We start from the raw sequence: 27,092 nt of genomic DNA on the forward strand, positions 1-27,092 counted from the left end.
CGGGAAATGCCACCTGGAGACGCCACGAGGCAGCAGATTTTGTCACTTTTGAATCTATTTTTCTACAATTTTTCCTATCAGAAAAAATCTCCGAAGTTACTGCGAACGCACCTCAGGCATTCTCAGATGCAGCAATAATTTGTTTCGTGCAAATTTGCCATTATCGATGAGAAACCTCATTTTTTTATCACTATAAGCTTAAACTACGAACACTCTTGGCTAAATAGTGGATCAAAATACACGACCGCGTAATGAGAAAAATACATTGAATGCAAAGCGAGCCCTAAATCACCAATTCTCGATGATTCCCCATTTAAAGCTATGGCGAGGAATCGATTATTAAGGTTTTTTTGCAAACACCCTGTTTATCGATCCATTTCTATAGGTTTAAATGGCAGATCAATCGATGTAACGCAAAGCACGCCATACGCTACTGATTGAAACAGCAGTTTCGATAAAATCATCCAGGTGAATATAGCAAAACATTTCGGCATTTATATTCGTGTTATTCACCTCATCAGCTGAATAAAATAAATCATGTTCTTTTTTTAAATAAATAATTTTATTTAAATATAAGAGGTGATCAACAATTTTACACATTCGTTATTAATTTATAATAAAACAATGAAGTCATGGGGTGAGCAAATGTCCGAGAGAGACATAGTTAGAAGTTCTACAACTGCAGGGAACAAAGTAGATTAACAGTAGTTCATATATCTATTTAGACGATTCTGCTGAAGTAAACCATGAATTTCACGCATTAAAAGTTCACAAAAAGCGAGTGAATTTCAAGCAGATATCAATCTTTCTGTGCGAAACACGAAAGACCTTCTTCTTTCGTGATATATCAGGATTACTAACATTTGTGATAAAACTTGCATACTTTACACTGAGTTCAGAAGGAACTCTATTTTGGGCACTTTTTCGCAATTATGGCTCGTGTATACAGATAATAAACAAGAGGCAGTTCAGTTGTTATTGAGAAGAAAAGTTCCCCTTTCAATTACACTATTATTTAACAAGAGCTTGAAAATAAAAAAGTAAAAAAGAATAGAAACATTTTATAAACTGAAATTGCCTTTTGAACCAAGAGCATGCTCCGAATTTTTGGTATATAACACAACATTTTAAAGTATTCGCTATGAGGGTCGTTTTCCTTTAAAGCACAGCCACGCATCAAATTCAGGCAATGTATTTTAGAAAAGTTTCTGAAGAAATTTAAACCTTAGACTGTCTAAGCCAGTTCAGTCTTCATTCTTCTTCACTTCTTTACGGATTTTCCCTGTTTTCTTCTTCTTTTTTTAGATCGAACAGAGAAATAAACTGGTGGATAGGAAAATGGGGAGGGAAAAAGTTTCATTTTACAAATTTCCTATCTTTGCAATAAATTATCTGTTTTTTGACTTCGCTCTCAAGTATCATTATTGTTTAGACAAAATATGATAGAATTATAACGTGTAACTTCCTCTTGATTAAAGATGTGTCAAACCGGTTACAATTAAATGAGTGATTTACGAAGAAAACATCAATTAAATTGATTTTGGGGGATTTCACTCCTTGGAATGGGCCTGTTGCAAACTTTTGCTAGAGCAAAAATAAGAGTTGTTTCTTATAGATAATGCCTCAAAAATCACGATGAGCGCATTGGCAAAGTCTGAAATGCACTCATAACTTCACAATCTGCGTAAGAAATTTGCGTTTTTTAAAGCTTCCCGCTTCAAAAACGATACTACGGCACAGGTGAACATTTTGTTAGAGGAGTCGCTCCATCGTCGGCGATATTCATCATGGCTGACACTTGCGCGCAGTTCCGCGCGTAATTTGAGGAGAGTTCAAGGTCAATCAATTCGGGCGTGGAAAACATGAACGTTAAAACGAGCCGATTGTTATCTGGTCTAATCCAGTTTAGGTATTATCTCGTCCCATCACACGTGTTTTGGCGGATTGGCGTCGGCCATGATGAGTATTGCCGACGATGGAACGACTCCTCTTACAAAATGTTCACCTGTGCCGTAGTATCGCTTTTGAAGCGGGAAGCTTAAAAAACCGCAAATTTCTTACGCAGACTGTGAAGTTATGAGTGCATTTCAGACTTTGCCGATGCGCTCATCGTAATTTTTGAGGCATTATCTATAAGAAACAACTCTTATTTTTGCTCTAGCAAAAGTTTGCAACAGGCCCATTAGCTGATAACTGAGAAAGTCAAAAAGTTTATAACTTGACTTCGAAGCGCAAAAGTTGGTGAGTATATCGTTGTTGACAGGTTGCAACAGTCAAATTATTCTCCTAAGAAAATTTACAAATTACAATCATCCCCGATATTCCTCTCCGCGATAACTATTTGAAAGCTGCGTACTTGTCGTGTTTAAAACTTGCCATGTAAATACGGTGGGTTGCAAGTCGCAAAAATTTCGACAAGCTACGAACTGAACATTAAAACTTCCGCACTTTTTTACACCATGGAACAAAAAATTTACTAATTCTATTACGAACGAATTAACTACAACGTCTAGCAATGACTAGCAAGGATAAATTTACACCTACTTGGACGTACAAAAAGGAATGTTTTAAACAGGATGAGACTATTTACAAAACGGATTGCACTCGGTATACATTTTGGAATTACTTATTACATTGGCATTATAATTAAGGGGCTTGGAGGAGAGTTGAGATAAATTTGCTATTTCAAGAAATACGTGTTTAAAGTTTTAAAATTACATGTAGCTTTGTGGCGGAAAGAAAGTTGGAACTCGCTACTTCTTGATGCTTGAAAATTGTATTTTTACAGCATATATATTAAGACTAGCTTTAGTTAGAATCATCAATATGTCCATATTTTCAAATACTGCACTTATATCTGTCGCTGGCAAATAGTAAAATCAGGCGTTTTGTCAAGTGCTCAGGCAAATAGTCAAATATGCTAACTTAGATTGAAATTATGGTTCTTTTCCTAATTTCAGACAAAATAATTCATTGCTCCTGCAAGAAAAATTCTCAGTAAAAATTTGCACACACAATAGTATTTTAAACACATTTAAAAGTATGAGAAGCAATTGAACAGGAAGAGACGAAAAGAGTTCGTAGGTTTGATGAGTTTTTCCCCCCAAAAATAGTGAAAAATCGAGAGCTCTTCGCCATAAATTCACAAAATTTTGTAGACCGTCAAAAGACTATCTGCCTAGGCATTTGACAAAATGCCTGATATCGCTATTTGCCTGCGACATATCCAAGCCCCTCAATTCTCAAGATGTATAATTATTTCACAATTTGAGGAGGGAGAGGGGTGTGGCTTCCGTGTTGATCTTTTTGAGAGTGACCCGGAGGTAGAGATACTAGTGAGGTCACGATCTTTTCCTGTTACCATTTTATAACATAAAATCGAAGAATGGTTGTTCTTTACTGAGTATTTCAACACTTTTGAGATCATAACTTTTTTCCGTCACAACAATGAGTTCTTCTTCACTACTGTGGTTCAAGGACGCAATATTAGGTAAATGACTTTGCGCTTATTTTGAGGTAACCACTGTCAACAAGAAATAAAATTTAAATAATTAAGAGGAAAACTAAGGTTTTAGATACATTGGTTTGCTAATACCTAGCAGTAAAGTTTTTAAGGTGTTTTTGAACATAATTTTCGTTAATTTTTGTATTCTGGTTGCAAATGAAACTTTGCAGTACGAAAAAAAAAGAAAACAGAAAGGAAAATTTATGAATCTGATCAATTTCAGGTTCAGTTTTTGATAACATCATCTACAGTTATGTCTGTTTCCTTTTCCTATTAGACTATATCCAAACGACAACGTTGGTAGCAAGAATAATGATGAAGATAACATCAAAATAACATTCAGGTGGGCTAATACTTAAAAATTCCAAATTCCAAAACAACGATGCTAAAAAATCCAAAATACCGGCAGTTTTTCTTAGCAAGCTATACCTTTGAATACCATTTGATCTGGCCAAAATTTTCATAAATGTTCATTTTTCCCTTTGAACAGGGAAAACAATAAGGTATGAAAGACACTATAACTTTGACAAAGCCAAAGAAATAGGTAAGTAATAGAATTCCATTGCCTAATATCTGGACATTTTTTAACCGATAAACCACTTCCTATCACGATATGAACCAACAATTTGAAATCTCCCAAGCGATTGAAACAGGTTTTTATAGTAACAATAAAAACGATCGTGTAACTTGACCTACTTGACTACAGCTGACCAATGGAACTAGTTCTGATTTTGGGCTAACTGACATCTCAGAAATATGAGGTGTCTAATAATTTTGTTCACTCCATGCCAAATTCCAATAATCAATTTGGGATAGTCAAAACTGAGTTACTGGATCCCAAACTTCGGATATCTCTTCCCTCTAATTTCCGTATATCGACGGTGAAACTACCAAACCACGTATCTCGTTTGCTGTGTTTAAAAATCTACGCTCGCATTTTATTTTTTTGAAGTCGACCAAATCAATATCATTCCTTGAAATTTTCACAGAATTTTCTCCGCACAAAGAGGAAAAATCACAGAAATTTTCAAGACTAGACGTTAAGTAGTTTTTCATTAAAAAAATAAAGTATGACAGGAAGTCTGCGACGTCGCAAACCGAGATACGTGGTTTGGTAGTTTCACCGTCGATATGCGGATGTCTCAAGGCCCACGAATAGCAGTAGCTTTGGACGGGTCGAGTTACGTTCCTCACCTCGTCCCTCTTCTGGCGTAAGGGCGTATCTTGATTTCCGCATGAGCCCCAGAGAGCATGGATTCATCTGCGAAATAGGACTCATGTGGAAATTGAGATACGCCCTTACGTCAGAGGGGCGACGACATTTTACATTGAGGGTCATTTTAGCACATTTAATCTTGTAGCTTGGAATGAACTGTACAAATGAGTAGAAAGGCTTTCAACATTTTAATTACACTTTCTGAACGTTTGGCACAATAATATCAACTTGTTTTTTCTCCAAGAAATGAAAAACTGAGCAAAAATGTTGAAAAAAAATCAATCGAGATAGTTAGTTAGTTAGTTAGTTAGTATATTTTAAGACATTCAGCGTCACAGGCTATTAACGTCTTTACAGAGAATTTTGAAAATGGGAGTGTACGTGTTTTTGTAGGAACGCCGATGGTTTCGATTCCAAGATGTGTACCGAGCAGAGACAATTTATAATAGAGGCCACGCGCTGCTAAATCCTCTTCAAAGTGAAAGGTACTTTCGGAAGTCAACGCTCAGATTCGCTGCTCGAATGATGACTGCAGGCTGATTGTTGACATTAATAGACACATCTATAGACAAAGAAGACATGAGGAGTACGGAGCGATCCTATTGGTTAAAAAGGGTTATTGTTATGGACTAGGGCGGAAAGTGATGGACTAACTAAAGGGTCTCATGTTAGTTGTTGTTAGTTAGTCAATTACCTAGCTCATTTGTCCATTGCAATCACTGCCTTCCACCAATGGGATCCCTCCATATCCTTTTTGTCATCTTTGTCTACCGCTTTGTCTACAGATTCAACAAGCACTCGTTTTCACCGATAGGATTCCTCCATATCCTTTTTGTCACATTTGTCTATCGTTTTATCTACCAATTTCAACAATCAGTCCGCTTTCACCACTAGAACCATATCCTTTTTGTCATCTCTGTCTATCGCTTTGTCTACCAATTCCAACAATCAGCCCGCTGACCTCCGAACTTAACTTTTCCTGATTACATTGCTTAAATCCTTAGCACGTGGTCTCAAAAAAGCGTTGTCTCCGTTACCGAGAGATGCCCTAGAAGTACGTGACGCCCTCGACGACGAAGCTGGTCTCCTGGTTGCTCTGGTTGGCGCAGGGGCAATGGACCTGGACCTGGATCCGTCTTGGTGTCTCCTCGTCGGCCTCGGCGATGGTGTGGAGGCGGCGGAACGGCCGGAGGTGGCGGAGGCCGCAGTCGACCTCCGCGTGGAGCGCCGCGGAGTGCGGAGGCGGCGAGGCGCCCGAAGGGGAAGCGGAGGAGTCGGGGGACTTATGAGCTCTGGAGGATTCTGGACGACGCATGGACTCAGATGCGAAATGACCCGGGCGAGACGCGCGCCGAGCAGAAGCTCAGCGCGAAGCACAAGAAGAGGAGCAGGATCGCCGAGGCGAGCAGAAGCACAGACCACGACAACGTGCAGGAACCTGGAACAACCGAGGGTCTCGTCAGTTTCCGCTAATGGAGTTTACGTAGTTACAGCCAAATCGGATTAAATTGAATGCATTGAGTTATGTTAGGGAGGGTTACTACAGTAAAAGCTCGTTAAGACGAAAAATGAAGGGACCGAAAAAAATTTCGTCATAAGCGATTTTTCGTCTCAACCGTTCTCCGCTTGAGACGAAGTTTTTCGGCATAAGCGGCAATTGCGCTTGAAAGTTGCGCTGGTATCCGCGCTCAGTCATCCTGAGATCATTTTTGAGGTAAACAGATCAAAGGTCAGGTGAGGAGTTTTTAAGTGAATGACTTTTTTAAAGATTATTATCTATCAGTTTTGAATTTTTAAATCGTAAACAATACGAAATCCAAATTTTGAATTTTTTTAAAATACGCAAATCGGTTTATCGTCAACTGTCGATTGCATCTCAGTCATCCAGCAAAACAGAAGATACCCACGATCTACTACTCTTTTTATGACAAGGTACGTAAAACTAAGTCTATTTTCCCCAAGAATTGGCTCTTTTTTGTCGTTTTTACCCAATTTCAGGGGGGAAAATCGGAAATTTTTCTTCGTCTTAACCTAACTCGAAAGGGTCAAAATTTCGAAATTTCGTCTTATCCGTATTTTTTTTTTCCATTGACTCTTATGGAAGTGTCAAGGGACCGAAAAAAAGTTCGTCTTAAGCGGATTTTCGTCTTAACCGTATTTCGTCTCAACGAGCTTTCACTGTACTACCGAGGAAAACCTAAGAGTGAATTTTAGGGTAAATATGGGGAAAACACATGGAACTTGACGTTGATTGTGGAATTTTTGCTTTGTCAAGTGCTTTGTCAGCCGAGTCGGAAATTGATGCCGCAATCACACGCTGAATGTGGGAGCTGAATGTTGCTTGAATGTGGAAGTCATCGGCCCGATGCCTGAATTTTGCGCGTCACGCGCAACATTTTGAATTTGTTTGAACTATTCGAGTAGATTTGATACACATCTGGATGAAAATAACTCGAATTTGCTAAATTTCAGCCGTTGGGCGATGACTGTTGACTTCCACATTCAGTTGCTAAATTCAGCGTGTGATTGCGGCATTATATTAAATGCACTGAGTTATGTTAGGTAGTGTTGCTTCAACCGGGAAAAACAGGAGAAACCTAAAAATTAAAGTTGAAAGGAAAATGCGGGGAAAACCCATTTAATTTGACGTTGATCGTGGAATTTTTTCTGCGTCAAATGGAAAGTTTAGCTTTTTGAGCATAATTAAGCCCTATATAAACATATATATTTTTTGACTGAGAATTTGTGGTAGTAAAGTTACAGAGGACAGAGGTAGCCTAATTTAGATATCAAAATCGGGAAAGCGACTGTTGTAATATGATATTTTATGCAATAAATCAGGAAAAATAAAGGGAAAACACGGGAAATTCGAGAGTCAAAATCTATACTATAAGCTCCAAGACCTCCTAATTTTGCGAAACTGGTAACGCTTAGTTCCAGCGTTCTACCGGGCCGATTTTCATGATTTTTGCGGCTATCGACAGGCAATTGTCTCTAGATAAGCCAACTCTTTTCAGATTTTAAAAATATGGCCCAGGTTTTTTTATATCACGTGGTAAAGTTGCGAATTCTCCCATTTAAACAATGTAAATTTATACTTTTTGTCATAGTTCGTTTGAGCGTTCTACCGGGCCGATTTCCATGATTTTTGCGTAAATCGACAGGTAATAGACCCTAGATGAGCCCGCTGTAATCAGATTTTGGAAAAAGGACCCAGGTTTTTTTAAAATCACGTTATAAAAGAGAGTGAGTTTACAGAATGCTCCGGTACTGCTACCGCTATGCGCGGGAGGATGCGCAGTGATCGAGGAGGTTGCGCAGTAGCTGTGAACGAGACTGAGAGGGGGGGAGGGGCTCAGTCACGGTGGTTGAATGGGGGGATCCCGAGGGGCTCAGCCAATATGGTGGAATAGGGGGGGAAACCGAGGGACCACCTCCAAAATGGAGGAAAAGAGAGAGGGGGGCTAACTTGGGGGAGGGGGATGCACCAAACGCCTTATGGGCTTTTTGGAGCTTCCTCAGACCACGAAAGAGATGAACCACTAATGACGCGTGAAATCCATCATCGGAAGCTCTCAAAAGGGGTGCATTTATTGAAACTTACAAAATCAAAATGACAAACTGAACTTAACTACAAATACAAAAATGACGGGCGGGGCTATGGCAAACTAATGGGCGAGTGGAGGGCAACAATAAGGGGGGTGGGAGCCGGAAACCGGGCTCCCTTCCAAAAATTTAACCTTGCACAAGGATGGTGGATGGACAATCCCGTGCCATTCCTAGCTTGGAATGTGCAAAGCACAGACCGGTGTCGGAGGCGGCGACCGGGGGATGATCAGGGAGCCAATGCCATTCCAAGCTTGAAGTGTGCAAGCACAAATCGGTGTCGGAGGCAGCGACTTGGCAAGGTGAAAGGTGAATGGAAGGAAGCAAGGTGGAAATCGAATAGGGACTTGGTCCGTCCGCGCTCATACGTCGCAGGAGCAGAGCCAAGCCTTACTAGACGAGGAGCTGGGTGACAGTCTCGAGGGCTGCTGGCTCTGGTCGCGGACCCCATCAAAGATAAAACACGAAAAACTGTGGAGGAACGCGAACCGAAAGACCAGACAGCGAAATCTATTGGTGAAGCATTGATACAAAATGTGCGAGAGAGAGCATGGAGGAGGGCAAAAGTGCGGTGGGGTAAGGGGAGGCAAGTGAATCATAAGTACAGAGCGGGCCCGGCCCCGGGACCAGAGGGGCCATGGGGAGCGGGAGGGGGCACTAAATGGGGCGTGAGTGCCGAAAAATGAGTGGACGCAGAAACGGGAGGAAGAGGGGGGAAATCTCTCCTTAACAAGCTGTGTAGCCTGCGCATCAGCTCTACACTTATCTACACAAGATTCGCGCCGATGGCCTCATATCGAGCGATGGCCGAGTCGTCTGAGATGTCGAATGCGTCCACTATGATCTCGGTGTGGGTTCGATCCGCGACTCATCAAATCTTACTTATTACCTGACTACCATTGTTCATTGTTTTACTGCAATATTTCATCAATCAGTCATTCCAAATCGCGTCCTTTTAATTTTAAAGTAATTTTAAGTAAAGTTTAAAATTAAAGTATACCTCATATCGTAATTTTTTGGGGGAAAAATAAAACTAACACTGATAGAAGGGTAAAAATAGGGCCGCGAAGCGGCCCATTGATGGCGCGGAGCGCCTTCAGGGGTTTGGGCCGCGTAGCGGCCAGGGTACGTAGCCCCCTAGTAAACAAATAAACACTGAATTAAAATTTACGGGCTTGGCGTATAGACATGACATCTAATCCGGATTCAGGGGCCAAAATCTACGGATGCTGAAGCCGTAGCTTCGACTGCTCCGGGTGCCACACCCAGAACTTCCGGGTTCAAAGGTCAAAAGTTACGGGTGCCAAAGCCGCAGCTTCGACTACTCTGGGTGTCACTCCCGGAACTTTCGGTCTCTGAGCCTGAAACGCGGTCGGAATGTCTATACATGTAGCCCGTGAGTATGGCTTCCACTGTCGGAGTTTCTTTTTCCAATGGAGTAAAAACCCTGGTTAGGTCTGCAAAACAAGACAATAGAACAAAGACTTTCAGACTTTAAGGCACTACAGCGTATTGGATGCTACAGCTCGTAACTGCAAAATTCTCTGGGGGAAAATATTATGCAGTCTAAGGGAAATTCAACGTGAAAGAACAATTGTAAAATATTAATTCATCATATTTGTCAATAATTCAATAGTTATTCATCAGGATTCTTTTCCTTTTTTCATGTTTTTCGCTCAATCCTTTGTAACTAGAATGACATCTGCGTTATTGCATTTCTCTCTTGATCCCTCTTCGATTTTGCTTTACATTTTTAACATTGTATACACTTTTGAGCATTCTACCACCATGATGCGAAAGCGAATTGGTTATGTGTAGCTGCTTAAAATGAAATCACCGAACTGCGATGTAGAACTATGAGTTAGCAACTAAATCAGTCTATAGCTCTCTCTGAATGATAATGCTTGAAAGAAGCACCCACGGCACTCTTAAATTCATTTTTAATGCGAGTCCCTTTGAAGTTACTCATTTCATTAGCGGTGCTAGAGAAACCGAAAAAGTTTTGATCACCAGTGGTGCAATTAAGGAGTCAGTTCTGTGCCTCCACAACCGCAAGTTTCGTGGGGGGGGGGGGGGGACAGGAACTGCCAGGAGATCGTTCGAAAGTCACCATTTACGAAGTAATTAAAACTGCAGTGCTCACGTTACGTCTGAGTTGTATCCTTAAATATGTTCATACGGATGGTTGACTCAAACATCCGTTATCCGAAAGTAATCGGACAGATTTCAGCAAGGTACATCAGTTGATTGCACATTTGATTACAACAATTTAATTTCCATCAAATATGAAATTATGCCCCTATAAAGTATACATCTACGGAATTTGTTTGCTTAAATTAGATATGATACTCACCTAATTTATATACCCCAGAATCATTTCCACATGATTCTCGAAGCTGCTGGTTGTCCCAGCCCAGTGGGTACACAGCACCTCCACTTGTCAGCAACAAAGCTGTAACATAAAGCAATTGCAAGGAATAAGTTATTGAAAAATGGTGTATGTTCCCTTAAACAACCAGCAGCAAACAGCATTAACAACCGCTAATAGCGTGAAAAAGTTGGACTAGAATACATATTGCAATTTACCGATGAAACATGTGTAGCCTCATTTTCGCTTTATACCACATATCCACTGGCATTTTTATTTCAATAAAAGGCAGATTCAATCAAAATTAGTTTAACTAAATATCACCGTGTGTAGATTCCTTTGCTGTTTTATTATTATACATGGTTATTTTTATAATAAAGATAACGAAACAACATGGCGCCTTGAAACGTTCTGTGAGTATCTATTGGATTATCACAAATCGACTAAAAATATTCCAACTGATTGCGGTAAACGCACGAGTCGTGAAGACAGTAAGTTGGAATTTTTTTTAGCCAACATGCGTTTAAAATTAGCATAAACCTGAAAATCTCAATACAGAGGGAACAAGCTCATAAGAGCACAATTTTCCCTCAAAGAGGTACGCTCTTTGGTGCAACACTAGTTACGACATGGCTAAAAATTTCCAACTTACTGTAAAAAACTTTCAAGTTAGAGGTGGGTTTCTGTAGGAAGAGTAACATTCGATACACCGAAAAAAAAATGAAATTACTGATTTGAAAAATAAGTAGTTTAAAAAAGTGTCCGACGTGTTTCAACGTAGATTTTACAATAAAAAATTCAAATTTCACTACTCCCGTAATTCAGTTAGCTTTCCATTATTGTAAAATATGCATTTGAAACATGTCGGATATGTTTTTAACAAATTATTGTTAAAGTAGTAATCAATTTTTTTCTGTGTAAGGATTTAGGCAACATCTGATTTAGTCAGGCTGATTCTGCTAAAAGCCGTACAAAGTTTCTTCTTTTAAGTATAATGACATGAGGCCTTATACGTAACAATGGCGGATGTGAAAAATTACCTTTCCGAAACACGCTTAAAATACTGTTTTGTTCACAGAAAAATTTAATGTTTGGCTCTGGCATAATGTACAGATCTCGAAGATCACATCTCAAGTATTATCTCAAAATTTTCTCGATGCCAAAACAGTTTTTTGAAAGTGTTTTGAAAAGGTAATTGTTTACATCCGCCATTGTTACATATAAGTCCTCGTATATACATACTCAGAAATTGATTAAAGACCGGTAATATAGTTTTAGTGTATTTTCCGAAGAAAATACACTATTTTAGCTTTTGTTTTTTAAAATTTTTTAGGTAATTATTTTTGACGGTTGATAATGACCAGGAGACCGGTCAAAACGTCCCGTGATTTGTAATTATCGTGTGTTTTTTCAGCCTCGTCCCCGTCTTTTCCTGTCTATTTTTATTCATACTCAGAAACTCATTTCCTCCTCTCTGATTTGGCAACCTCGCATTTCATTTTGCGAAGTTACCGCGCCTCTTGTAACGAGCGTTCCTCTGCGCGAGGGTTAAATAATACTCGATTCAGAACTTACACAGCTTTACTCCTCGTCCTAGAAGTTGCGCTTTTAATTATTATCATCTTGGCCTCTTTTTACAGGCGTTTATAATTCTAATTTTATAAATAATTCATCGCAGATGAAAGTTTCTCAGCTCGTTACTTAGGCAAGCTTTTGATGAGAATTTCTTTTCTTGCGATAGCCTTTATCTCCTTCCCTCCTCCGCTCCTCCTCTGTGTTCCTAGTAAAAGGCCGGGCAGTGCTCGGGAGGTGCAACACTTAATCTCCGGATTTTTTATTTAACTTAGTTTTTCATTTCTTTTAAATTAACACACGTTTACCCCCAGAGCTTAAGTTAAGTCCTCCGTAACAAATAACGATATACATTTTCTCTGTCTGAAATGGGTTAAACTATAGGGCACCAGTCAAGGTAGGAGCTGAAGAAGTCCGCTTAATGTTTTCTTTTCAAAGTTTTACACGAAGAAAGGGAGAAAACTGACCAAATGTCCAATTTGAAACTTGATTATTCAACTCACTGTATCGGTTTTACTAATTTGACATGTTTTCATACTTTCATAGTTTGCAAGTTTAAGATTGTTTTTTGAAGTTGTGTCTTTTGAATTCATTTACTCGTAAACAGGTGGATCGAGTCAATAGGAGAGGTCGGACAATATTTGGAAACTTCAAAAGCTTATAACTTCGTTTATACAAAACCTTGAGGTCCTAGAAGTGGCTTTATTGGTTTCTTCGTAAAATTTTCTTCTGTGAGCACCCCTTAAAATTTAACAAGTTGGTTTTTGCAATCGTTAGCGATAGCAATATTCGTCATGGGAACTTTTGCTTCTGGGATATGAAAATTTTAAGGTACAGTTCGTTTGTAGTATCTTCAGAATTGAAGGGGCTATGTAATTTTGTGTCGACATCTCTTTTTTAACATTTTTAATTTTTTTTCTTTGCATACAAGAAAGCTGTTATTTACCAATTATTTATTTTCGTTGGATTATGTATGGTTTTTGGAAGTTAACGCATTTAACTTTCAGTTTCGTTTTTTCGGCGTAAAGTATGATATTTTTACTCTACGCATATGCCCGAATACGCATCATAACGACGGTGAAACTACCAAACCACGTATCTCGTTTGCGGTGTTTAAAAATCTCCGCTCACATTTTATTTTTTTGAAGTAGACCAAATCAATATCATTCCTTGAAATTTTCACAGAATTTTCTCCGCACGAAGAGGAAAAATCACGGAAATTTTCAAGACTGGACGTTAAGTAGCTTTTCATTTAAAAAATAAAGTATGACGGGAAGTCTGCGACGTCGCAAACCGAGATACGTGGTTTGGTAGTTTCACCGTCGATAAGTGACCTATGTGCTTCCTAAGTTGCCATTTTTTTCATTCAAATAGATGTAACCGAAATGTTAGATGTGTACTACCTATACTACTTTCATGTCATTGCTTTATTTATTTATTTACTTTTTGCGTAGGTATAAATTGTTATTTTTTGCTGAATTTTGGAGAAAATATTGCTTTAAGAACGTGGAATGTAAATTAATTTTATTGAAAAAAGAAAATACCATCATGAATTTGGGCGAACAGAGAAAATATACATCAATATTTGGGTCAACATCTCCCTGATTATATAAAGGATGAATATATTAGTATTTCTGTATCAAAAAACTTAGCTTTTGTCTTCAGAGATACGATGATTCTAGTCCCAGTCAATTTGTTTTATTGAAAAAACAAAAAAACAAAAAATAAATAATAAAAAAAAAACAACTGAAATGTTAGACATACTATTTTCATGTCTTTCTATTTGTATCAATAGGTACTTTTTGCTTAACTTACGAACGTTGAATGCAAATTAACTTTATTGAAAAAAGAAAATAACGTCATTAATTTGGGGGAACATGTGGCTGATTATATGAAGAAGGTATATTCCAGTATTTTTGTTTAACATATTAACTCACGAGAAAATGTTCGTACATTTATCATCTACTATTAATTATTTTTTGATGATTAGTCTAAAACATTCAATACAACCATTAAAAAGTAGTTCCCATCGTCGGGTATCGAACTCCCGATCGCCGGGTGCCCGCACCGAATCAAAAATACGAGGCGGTTTAGTCAACTAGGCTATAATGGATCCACGAGGGCGAGAGTAAAAATAGCATATAAAAGACTCGGGCAATGGGCGGGACTTATCACAAGAGACCTTGACTGCTTTTGGGATGATATGAAGCGCATTGCCGTATTGCTGTAGGAGCCATGGTTCGCACTGTTTTAATGCGTCTCGAGGTTCATCCCAGCACGCATTCCGATCGCGGCAGTTGAGCTAAGGCAATATTTGCGTATCCATGAATTAAATCAATCAATCGAGCTCTGATTTTGACTTCTTTATCCGTAACGAGTCCTCCAGAACAATTTTCCACCTTGTACGATGGTTATTATTTCTTTACTTCTATTTTTCAAATTTGAGGTGGGATAATGGCGGCTTCTCAAGAACACCGAGGTAGGCGATCTTTTGCACCAACGAACAGAAAACTGATGGCGAAAAATAACCAATCAGAACCTCCCAAAAAAAAGAATTTGCCTAAAAACGGAACTTCGTGGTTCTACGCAGATTTACCAGTCAGACACGACATCTCGAGGTGGAAAAAAACTCGCTGAAAGCGAATTTTAGCAATCAACACAACTTGACGTAGAGACATGATTGGCTAAAAAATACAACGGTTTTTGATACATCGGAAAATCAACCAAAAATCGGAGACTGGGCGAAACGCTCAAGGTCGCAGAGGTATAGGGAATCCCATAGCGAAAGCAACGGAACGATTGTAATATCATGGGGAACTCCGTTCCCATGACAAAATTTGCCGAAATAAACATCAAATTTTGCAGTTTCAGTCAAAATTTTCATGTCCGATCTCTCTAATTGACTCGATCCACTGTGCGCCGTTTCCGATTATCAGCACTGTTTGTGAGGATTTGCGACAGTTTTTTTTCCTACACTTGATTCCGTGGTGAATAATTAATTATGCACATGTCACATAATCATGTCACAAGCATTTTTTTCATGTTTTTTGCTCATAGATCAGCAAAACATAATGAAATTTGTCCAAACGCAAAGTCTCTATGTCCAGTATTGACGGTCATATTGTTCATTGAAGAACGCACAGAGTATGACGATATGACGTCAATGAGTGAGAGTAAAGGGGGTAACGAAGGGTAAAAAAGGTGAAGGATAGAAGAAGAGGATAAAAATAGCGAATATAAAAAGTAATTAGAGGCTCCTAAAAAAATCTCCGCAGAAACTACACTCAACTTGACGTCACCGTTTGGAGCATTCATCGTTCCCATCTCAAATGGATTCTCGATCTCACAATGACGTAATAGGTTTTCAAGAATGATGTCATCCAAGAGTGGAGAAGGGAGCAGCGAGGGGTAAAAAATAGGTAAAGGGTAGGAGGGGAGGATAAAAATAGCGGATAGAAAAGGGAATTAGAAGTTCCTAAAAAAATCTCTGCAGAAACCACATTCAACTTGACGTCACCACTTGGAGCATTCATCATTCCCATCTCAAATGGATTCTCGATCTCACAATGACGTCATAGGTTTTCAAAGCTGATGCCATCAAGGAGTGGAGAAGGGGGCAGAGAGGGGTAAAAAATAGGTGAATGGTAGGAGGGGAGGATAAAAATAGCGGATAGAAAAGGGAATTAGAAGTTCCTAAAAAAAAATCTCTGCAGAAACCTCATTCAACTTGACGTCACCACTTGGAGCATTCATCATTCCCATCTCAAATAGATTCTCGATCGCAGGAAGTGAGTGTTCATGACGATTTCATTAACCTCATCACTAATGAGGCGAGCGGCTGGCCAGACAACGGGTCCCGTTTTGTGCTCGACGAGAACTTTTCCTCGGATACTTTAAATGAGCTTGTTATTTTTCTATTCATCCGATATCCAGCCCGCCATGCCGCATGCCGCACAGTAGAGGGAGGCAACGGGATAGGTCGGACAAGATGTCGTCACCTTCTGGCTAAAGTATCACAAGTACCATGCGACGTCTAAACATTAACGCCGAAATTTTATTTTTTTTACAGAAAAATTGATGGTCCAATCTGTTAGCAAATTTCACTGAATTTTATGGGCAGCGCTAAAATAATTCAGTGATTTTTTCGGACAGCTTTGTTGAACGATTTCTCTGTAAAAAAAATAAAATGGCGGCGGAAATTGTTGAACGTCGCATGGCGTTTTTAATGTGAGCGTCTTGTTCTACGTGCCATTTACCTTCAGAAAGAAGTATTCGCAAGTCAATTTTCGTTCATAGTTTAGTAACCCGGTACCTGATTACGAAATTATTCTATTGTAATGTTAAAATGAGGAATAGTACGAGTACGTTGTGTTACAGTCACCGTTCCTGTGAGCGCGGAATAATCTAGCGCGCCTTCAATTGTTTACATCTGCAACACAGACATCCCAAGAGTGTGAATAGTTGTATTCAGTTCAACGCTGGGCCTGACTCCATTACACGGTGAAGCTTCAAGCGAGTCGTAATGCGAAAGGTCGGACGAAGATGTGTAGAGAGCAACACTCGGACCATCTTGGTGCAAACACGACGTGCTTACGTTTTTGTTTAATCTAGAATCTAATGTTCTCTCTAATGTTCATACGGCCTTCTTCCTTAGCACGGCAGTATAGGACACTGGAAAAAAACACATTGGATCTAGAGTCCAGAATCATAAAAACATGGACAAGAAAAAAAACTCTTGATTCAATCAGATTTAAGCTTAAATCAAGAGCCAAGCCTCTTAATTTGAGCGGATTTCCTTTTGATTTAAGCTTAAATCTAATTGAATCAGAGTCCGTTTTCTTGTCAGTGTTTTCAAGAGTCTGGACTTAAGATCCAATGTGTTTTTTTTTCCAGTGGACACTCGTATCAACTTCTGGCCTGGCTCTGTCGCACAAAAAAATGAACCGATGAGTGGAGGCGGACATTATGAAGAAACCTCGAAAGCTTGAATCTCAGTCCATATGAAACTTAGAAATTTAAAAAGTGGTCCCACTTGCTTTCTCTTAAAACTTCATTTCAGTATCATCCCTTTTTAAAACGCGTCAGAATAGGCATCAAAATTTGGAGTTTCATTAAAAATTCCCTGTTTGATTTTTCCCAGTATTTCGTACCCCTGTGTGGCGCGGCGCTCCCAGTTTCATTATGACCGGATCCAAGCGCGAAACTTTCCAATTAAATGAGCGGGAACGATCCGACTCGAGTTATTAGCTGTCTGCGCCGGATGTCATCATATTTTTTCCGGGTATTCTTGACTCTGGCTTGTATTACTCTTCGCGACCAAAAAAGGTTAAATATTTCCCGGTTTTGAGTGATAAAAGAGACCATGAGTTAATAGGGACAGATTGTGGTTCATCGCAGGAGTTGTCTAGACAGAAGGCACGTCTGCACGGACGTTTCAATCCGTATTCAATGGAGATGTTGCATGTGTGAGGAATTTGCAATTTGACTGTTGATTCTTATGTAAAATTTCGCGAGAAACACGACGGTGCCAGCGGTGCCACTGGTTTTCTCTGAAATTGACTCCCAAGCTCGAAAAAAGCTCTCAAGTTGAGGCCAAAATGGAGGGGATATCCCACGCTATCCTGAGAGTCCACCTCTACATCAAGACAAACTCTCCATGCAAAGATAGGGAGCAAATACATTGGCATGGTTGCCGTGTTTTAAGTTTTTGAGCCCCTAAATAAAGTGGCAGCCCTGTCAATGTATTTGCTCCCTATCTTTGCATAGAGAGTTTGTCTTGATATAGACGTGGACTCTCAGGGTAGGGTGGGATATCCGTTCCATTTTGGCCTCAACTTGAGAGCTTTATTTGAGCTTGGGAGTTAATTTCAGAGACAACCAGTGGCACCGTCGTGTTTCTCGCAAAATTATACATAAAAATCAATAGTCAAATCGCAAATTCCTCACACATGCAACATCTCTATGGCCGAACTTCCTTTCAGCAGAAGTACGTCCAAATGTAGGTCAAACAGTGCTGAAACAGTTAGCGAACGTTAAGCGCGGTCAGTTATTCGACCCGAAGACGATCGGGCTCTTAAATTAAAGAGCACCTCGACGAGGGATGTCACAATGGAGCTAGCGCGATTAAAAATGCCCACACGTTCATTGCAGCGCGGCCAGGGGCACGGGCGCCTGTGCAGGGAGCACCACAATGAAACGGTGCATGCATTTTTCATGCCAGTGTCCCGCTCCGCCCTTTATGACTTACGCCACCATTGTTTGTGGCCCGGAAACAAAGGGCTAAAAACTCCAAGATTGATAGATAAAATACTCTTTTGCTCCCGCAGCCTCCCCCGCGGCGGAGAGGTTAGTTGCGCGCGAAACCTCGCGCAACGTTGCCGAATTTTAAAAAAAGCTACACCAAAAGAGAATTTGCAAGTGTCCAATATTTTACGAATTTCGTGTTGAGCGGAAACTACTAAATGGGACAGAACATAAGGATACCCTTGGTTTATAACACTGAAAAAAGGTATGATAACATCCACTATAAGTTTACTTGACATTTTACACAGTGATACTATGTAGTGGAAATAACCAGAATCATGGCAGTATTTACCAGAGCTCTGGTCATACTTACCACAGTATGGTAAATGTCACCATAGAGTCTTGTGTTTATTACCATATTCGTATATCACTGTGTCAGAGTGTGGTAGAATCTTCCATGTTTTTTTTAGTGAATAAATTGAACAGTTATTGGACTAAATGCGACAAAATGGACCGAGTTCGTCAGAGAGGATCCAACCCACATTTTCGAAAAAATTGAGTTAAGAATGTTTTTGAGTTCCTCTAATCGTGTATATTTTCCTGTCAAAAACTCAAAGCCGAGAAAAAAAGTAGTCTGTGTTAAGAGGGCTCAAAGTTGATTTTCTAGATTGAGCCTTATAGAGAAATAAAACTTTAAACCTCTTAATTTCAGCTTCAACTTTATGTCGGTTGGCTCCCTCCTGTTAAACTCGGTCCAAATGATCTGATCTGCTAAAAAAGCATGTGTTTCAACGGGAAATGCCGCCGGATGACGGCATTAGGTGGTACATGTTCTCTTTTTTAAATCTAATTTTATACTATTTCTCATATCAGAAAAAATTATAAAAAATACTGCAGAGAAACATTTTTGTGCGAATTCTCCATTATGCAGATATCGGAAATAAGTGTTCGCCGTTCGTATCAGCTGCGGGCTGATTATTGAAATTAATGGACAAAGAGACAGGCAATGAGGAAATGCAGCAACCCTATTGGTGGAAGCGGGACCAGAGGGAGTCAGTTCGGACTTCGGGACGTTGATACAAACGCCTGCAAGGATACAATTATTCGTGCACATGGGACGCCCAAGTTGCATACCTCAAAAATTGAAGGCGCGCTGAGTTTCCTTGCGCGAATGACGATTATAACTATCGCTGAATGTACCAGCGTGAATTAAATTTCCACCTTTTGTAAACTTTTACCTTGCGTGCTTTGATTTTGCTGCACTGTGCCGAGCCTGTTTACCTGGTAATCAGTCTCGGACTCGCAATAACAGCGTAGCAACGGCTCGTTTTTATTTTTAATTTCTTTTCCGGTTGAAAATGAAATTGAAACTATTTTGAAATGTTCCGGGTTTTGTTTATCCTTAGTTCTTTTTTTACAGCCTTTTCCCCAAATTAAGTTGTTCTTGTATTATGTGTATTTTGGCTGATTTAGTTGTTTTTCATGCTGAATGTACCGCTACCGCTTCTCGATTTCACGTCACAAAAGACTAATTTTCGTAAAATAAAACTAAGAATCAAGATTATTTGTCTAATATTGCAGCATTCTTTCAATAATCCGACAACAGTTCCCTTCTTTGCACTCCGCTAACATTATGGCACAGCTAATTTATTCGTCGGCATTCGAGATGGTCTACCACCACTGCGCTGCTGTTCCAACCAAAGCGCTGAACGGCGTATCTCCGAATGGAAACCTTACGCACATACGATGTTCTTGTCGATTACGGCAGTGCGCCACTGCTACCGCAATACACGGCGATTCGAATTAAAGAACCCCACTACTCAAAGACAAACCTGGTGCACAGCCATGTATGTATTGTCCTGTCGACGGAAAACGAGACGTGTTTCATACTGTGCACCTCGCTTGGGGTTTCAGCAATGACGTATTAAAAAAGGCTCCGAAGAGGGGAAGTGTAAGGGCTGGGGATTTTCAGCCCTTTTCTCTTGCCCTGGGGACTCTTGCCCCCAAAGATAGTTTCGCATAATTTTGAGTTCCGTTTCGTGTCAGATGGATTTGTCGAAGGCGAATAGTCAAATCAGGCATTTTGTTGAATGCGTAAGCAAAGAGTTAAATACTCTTACTTAGACTGAAATTCTGATAATTAATAATTAAAAAAGTCGAAATAATTCTCTGATCATGTGGTAAATGAATTCGCTTTAAAAACTTGTTCCATGCGATTTGAAATACGTTTTTTCTAGCCCTTAAATGCAAATTTATCTCAAAACATGCAGCATTTCGTAAAATAAAAAGTTTTCGCAATTTGGGCGGTTGGAGAATTATGAGGAGCATTTTTGAACGGGAAATAAAATGACAGTTTGTACTTTGACGGATTTGTAGTCTCAAAATATTGAAAATTACAGAGGTATTTGTGAAAACATAAGGACATATTTTTATAGGATAAAAAATTCTAATTTTGACTCCGAAAATCGATCTTTAAAGTATTGCACGTAACTTTCGCCCTTTAAAATTTATACCCTTGTAGAAACGTCACAAGTAGCCGAGATCTTTCTCGGCTACTCGTGACGTTTGTTCCCCATTATAAATGAATTGTTTTGTTCCGTGCAAGAGTAATAAAGCTCTCCAAAACAATACCATTCATTACCCTCGAAATTCCTCGAAAATTCCGGAAAAATCTGTCTTCCAGATTTTGTTGACCGGATTTTGTCGTTCCGGATAGATGTAATGAGCCTCTCAATTACCCTTAAAATTCCTCGAAAATTCCGGAAAAATCTGTCCTCCGGATTTTGTTGTTCCGGAGAGAAGTAATAAAGCTCTCCAAAACAATACCATTCAATTACCATCGGAATTCCTCGACACTTCCGGAATAACTTGTCCCCGGCGAAAGAGACGACACTCGGGTATATGTATTCATTGGGCCCGAAGTAGGCTGTCACCCTTCTCCGGGGCGTTACTCCTTTGCAGATGGGGGTAGGGGGAGGATTTATTTATTCAATCAAGGGGAGTCGATAAAACTCGGTTCATAAACGTAGCTCGGATGAGACGGATACGTTGTGATTTATTACGGGGACGCAACGCGATGCCGCGCTAAGGAAGAACGCCGTATGAACATTCGAGAGTTGCCAAATTTCTCCGGATAAAACAAACATTTTTGAGGATTTTCATGCATGTTTTACCTTGAAATTTTCAGGTATTTTAGATTGAATTGCGTAAAAAATTGGCTGAGAATTTTGGAAAAAAATATCCACAATTTTCTCAGTAAATTCGGTTTTTATCGAAGGAAACTTGGCAACGCCTGAGGGCTCAAACGGCGTTCTTCCTTAGCACGGCAGAGCGGTAGAAAGTAGTTACCATCCGTCTTGCTCCGAGCACATCCACCCGATGCATGTTTGCTTGCTCGCGAGAAATTGCTCCTCATGTCGCCCCCGGCGTGGCGCATGTCGTCGACCCCCTGACGAAAAGACGAATCTCAATTTTCGTTTGGGCTTTGTGCTTCGTATGATTCTATACTTTCTGGGGCTCATGTGAAAGTAGAGATGCGCCCTTATGTTAGAGGTTCGACGGTGTATAGCGAACAGGCTTTGGGTTGCCAGGTCTTGAGGTCATACATGTTTTTCTACGGTTACGGATAGAATTCCCGCAAAGACAATACAGGGTGATCGAAAAGTCTCGCATCGCTGCTCTTAAGTAGAGTTTTTTTTACGGAAAAGCCATGATATTTTGGAATTAGGTTGCAATTTTTGTACGATTTTTTGGATCATCAATATCTGAGCGATTATCTTCGATCTTGTCGCAATTCTGTCTCTGTGGAATTGCGTTCGATAAAATCGATTTTTTTTTCAATATACCTCCATTTTTAGTTTGATAATACTTTGATAAATTTCTGTAGATGAAATTGCAAGTACATTACTTGATGGGATGAAATCAAAATTTCTTGCAATTTTTTAATTGAATATTTTGGAATTAGGTTGCGATATTTTTACGATTTTTGGCGATAAATTCGCTGGGATCATCAATATCTGAGCAATTATCTTTGATCTTGTCGCAATTCTGTCTCTATGAAATTGCTTTCGATAAAATAGAATATTTTTTTCAGTCTAACTCGATTTTTAGTTTAACAATACTTTTATAAGTCTCTGTAGATGAATTATATTGCTTTGTGCGATGAAATCAAAATTTCTTGCAATTTTTTAACCGACCATGTTGTGATACATCGCCATCCATAAAATGACGATTTTATTGCAAATTCATGCGATGAAATATCAATTTATCGCAAATTTTTCATCCGATAATGTTGCCATGCATCGACGTCGTTAACACTGTGATACATTCTTCGATCAAATCGTAACTTATCGCGATCATTGCTACTTGGTCTATAACCCTTCGGGTTTTCACCCTTTTTCAAAGCTGTCACTTTAAAATTAAGGGTGTTCCCAATAGTTCTTTCCTTTGATCTAGGAGCACACACGAAGTTTAAAGTTTCTCCCTTAATGTGTTCAAAAGTTGGGAGGGTGAAACTTAGTACTGATGCTACGGGACTTTAAGATCACCCTGTTTATGTTAAGGATTCCGCACTATTATTTTCCCCATTGTGTAAATGTTACTTTCGGTGGTCAACATTCAGATTCGTCTATCGATGGGTGATGACCAAAAAAGCTTGCAAATCCTTCGAATAGTTCCTGATATAGTTCCTTTCACCTTAAATACTTTCAATTAAAGCAAAAGAAACATCCACATAGGAGGACACGAGGGTAGAAATTGAGGGTTCGTTGACCCGGACTGGAAAAAAAACACATTGGATCTAAAGTCAAGACTCTTGAAAACATTGACAAGAAAAAATACTCTTGATTCAATCAGAGTTAAGCTTAAATCAAAAGGAAATCCGCTCAAATTAAGAGGCTTGGTTCTTGATTTAAGCTTAAATCTGATTGAATCAAGAGTATTTTTTCTTGACGATGTTTTTAAGAGTGGATCTCTCTGGATCCAATGTGTTTTTTTTTTCCAGTGTGCTATCTGAAAAATTCAATAAAGCGCGAAAACCAAATTAGCACCCGTTAAAAGGATTGCACACATAGCAGTACAATAAACGACAACCCGGCTCCTAGCGCGCCAAATTCTGAGCTTCGGAAAGCTCCGCAGGAAAGAAATAAGATAACTGTTCCCCGGTTAAGTTGTAAATGGAAATTTCCGGGAAACTACTCTTTGTCAACTTTCCGATGTGAGTGGGAAGTAGAGTGTAGATCGCAACTAAATCGCTTAAGTTTGATGCGAGCGCCGAAACTTCATTGAAATGCAAAGTCTCCTCGAACAGTCAATGGGAGGGAAAATCATTTTCGAGCACTGTTCTTGTTTTTTTACGGTTTCACCTAACTTTCTCGGTTAGTCTCAAATCGGTGGGAAAGGAGCCGCGCTGCACTTTTCATAAGTGAACAATAGAGTTAACAGAGAGGCAAGTGTAGCAATCGCTTCGAGATCCTCATTTCACTTCCATCCGGTGTCAAAAACGCAACTCGTTTAATAACATGATATGATTTTCTGAGGAGCGTAAAGTTGAAAACTAACGTTAGAGAAAATGACAGGGAGGGTGAGTATTCATCCTTCACTGATAAAAATATTTGTGTTTTGGTATAATGTTGGGAAATTCTTCACTGTTGCATTAAAACCCAATGCATACGAGGAAAGAAAAAATGTAGAAAATATTTTCAGTAGCAATGGTTAAATAGCTCCACTTAGGGCAGTACAAATTTATGTAATCATTAGGCTATCCAAGTGTCTAAGCTGAAATAGAATCAATTCATCTGTATGACTTCTGGGAACAAGCTAAATTCTGACCGTGGCGTAAGAACTTAAGGAAAGTTTTGAAATTTATTATATCGAGGCAAATCCGGTATATTTATTGAGTCCAACGCCTCTAAGAGAGGGGCAACGCATTAACAGAGGGAAAACTTTCTGCATTAACAGAAATCTACTGGTCAATTATCGTAAATCCAATTGTGTTTATATAAAACCACTGCACCCTCATTTTACTCACACTCATACGCTTCTAGTTTAAACATGTTTTGCAATAATTGTTGGAAGTAAATACTCGTACCAAAAAAATTAAATTTCCATTTATTTTCTGGGCGATAGTGCTACACATTGATATCACTCTTTCAATAGACGCACTTTTCAAAAATCATATAATCTGTAGACCTAATGTGTCTTTCAGGATGTATGAAGAACTCATCTCTCAAAATTGAGTAATTATTTCGTTAAATTTTCGATTTACTACATCGAAGGATTGCTAACATGGGAAAATTGGATTGAATTTTTCAAAAAGGAACCGCAAGAATTCCAATGTTGCTAAGATTGTGCAACTTTTTAACCTTGCAACTATATAGACAAATCATCTAATTAAAATTTATCTTTACCTCCAATAAACTATAAATTCAAGACGAAAATTACCTTTGGAAATTTAACTTTTTGCATAATGTGAGTGATTTTATTACAAAGATTGTAAGGTGCACAATCTTAGCAACATTGGAATCGTCCTGGTTCCTTTTTGCAAAATGCAATCCAATTTATGACACGTTCAGAGAGCCAAAGTTTCTTGGGTTTTTATTACAAGTTTTCGCGGAGATATCATGCAACTCGTTCACTAGGGTGCCGACTGTCGATTTTCGCCAATTCCATTCCGTGTGAATGATGTATATAGTACTTCTCCCCCCCCCCCCATTTTGGTCTTTATCGTCTTGATGGAACTTAGCCGCTACTTCTCATAATCCAACTTGTCCGGAGTATGGAATGTACTTGCGCAAGAGGCAGAATCTATTATGAAAAGCAGTGGCGTGGCGTGCTTTGCGATCTATCGATATTTGCCCATTTGAAGCTGCGGTAAATAATCGATTATTAAGGTGTTCGCTGCGAACAGCCTGTTCATCGATACTTTTACATAGGTTTAAAGGGCCGTCCAATCGATATATGGCAGAGCACGCCACGCCACTGATATAAAGCACCCGAACCAGGGCGAAAACCAAGAGGTTAAACATCCATGTTGTCATGCTGGGGAAAAGTGCAGTTAGAAAAGTTTGGAAAAGTGCACACTAGAATGTTGCAAAGTTCCTCTACAAATATACTGTTGAGGGAAGTTATGAATGATTTTCTTGACATTTTCAGACACTTTAGATGAAATAACGAAAAAAATTCTTTGAAAAATCAATATAAAAACAATCACGAATTTTTCCAAGAATTCGTGAGTTTTCAAAATACATTTGGCAACGTCTGAAGGCCCATTGGTCGTTTCTCCTTAGCACAGCAGCATACCGTCCATTCCCATTGGTCTGGAGAGTTCCGGAGTTCTCTACCGTTGTTTAAAGACATCTTTAATTCTTCCCTTGAATAAGCTCTTTAATTTTTTCGAAAGGACAAAGAGTTTCCGCGAGCTCTGAAGATTCAAGGGCTAAAGTTCTCTAAACAATCAATAGAAAAACAATCACGAATTTTCCCAAAAATTCGTGAATTTTCAACGGAAATTTGGCAACGTCTGAAGGGCCATTGGTCGTTTTTCCTTTAGCACAGCAGCATAGCGTCCATTCCCATTGGTCTGGAGAGTTTCGAAGTTCTCTACCGTTGTTTAAAGACACATTTAATTCTTCCCTCGACGGAGCTCTTTAATTTTTTCGGAGGGACAAGGAGTTTCCGCGAGCTTTGAAGTTTGAAGGGCTAAAGTTTCCGGGGGCGACCCTCGGTAATTCTAAGATAGTGGCCTCCACTCCTCCTATCTCTTCGGTCCGTCGGAAATAAAATTCCCGAGCGCGAATTGCGAGTTATTACCCGCAGATTTCCGCGAGGGAGACAAAGCGGGTAATGGGCCCGTGCGTTTGGCTAACTGAGCGAAAAAATTCCGTTCCGCGGATCCGCTCGCTCCTGGAGCCCGGCTTGAAAAATGAAGTCGGCGAAAAGTTATTTTCGCCATCTTTCCCGCTCGCGCGACATCCTTCCGAGTGGTTGATCGATGGACTTCCGCAAATTGCGTTGCAATTACTTTGCGGATCCCTTAATCCCCGCGAGCCCGCCGAGGGTGCGGGCCACACTTGCATCTCAGACGACTCGCTCCGCTTCTTTCTCGTCAAATTTCTCCGAAAGCTAGGACGGCGGGATGGGGTGTGTATAGCAGATCTGCCGTGCTGAAAAAGAACGCCGTATGAACATTCGAGAGTTGCCAAATTTCCCTTGATAAAACATGTATGTTTGACGACTTTCATACACATTTTTCTTTGAAATTTTCAGATATCCTGTATATTAAAACACAAAGTTCCGAATCTTTGGACGTTAACTTTGAAAGAACCACCGGACCGACTTGCCTGATCTTTTTCAATGTTCATTGGTCGGACATCGGGAGTCCAAAAGAAATTGATTTTGTAATTAGATGACATAAGTTTGAAAACGCATCATTTAGCACGATTCTCAAAACTAACAAAAATAAAAGTACAGAAAAGAACGTGATGAATGCAGGGTTGCAGGCGCCTTTCGTGTCGACAGCTTTCTAATTCAACCGTTAACGAAGCACTTCATGAAAAGCATAGACACAGAACTATTAATACAAG

General features: G+C 39.5%; 1 protein-coding gene across 1 annotated transcript in view; it reads right to left on the reverse strand.

The window, feature by feature from the left end:
- Positions 1–540: 540 nt before the first annotated feature.
- Positions 541–27,092, reverse strand: part of LOC140225495 (LHFPL tetraspan subfamily member 6 protein-like) — a 468,185-nt gene continuing 441,633 nt past the window's right edge. The window contains exons 5-6 of the mRNA XM_072304600.1: positions 10,681–10,779; positions 541–6,159 (exon numbers count right to left, since the gene is read on the reverse strand). Coding sequence (XP_072160701.1) covers positions 6,041–6,159; positions 10,681–10,779 — 218 coding nt within the window. The 3' untranslated portion in view covers positions 541–6,040. The remainder of the gene's footprint in view (positions 6,160–10,680; positions 10,780–27,092) is intronic.

The sequence above is a fragment of the Bemisia tabaci genome, chromosome 9 (assembly GCF_918797505.1).
Source record: "Bemisia tabaci chromosome 9, PGI_BMITA_v3".
Lineage (NCBI taxonomy): Eukaryota > Metazoa > Arthropoda > Insecta > Hemiptera > Aleyrodidae > Bemisia > Bemisia tabaci.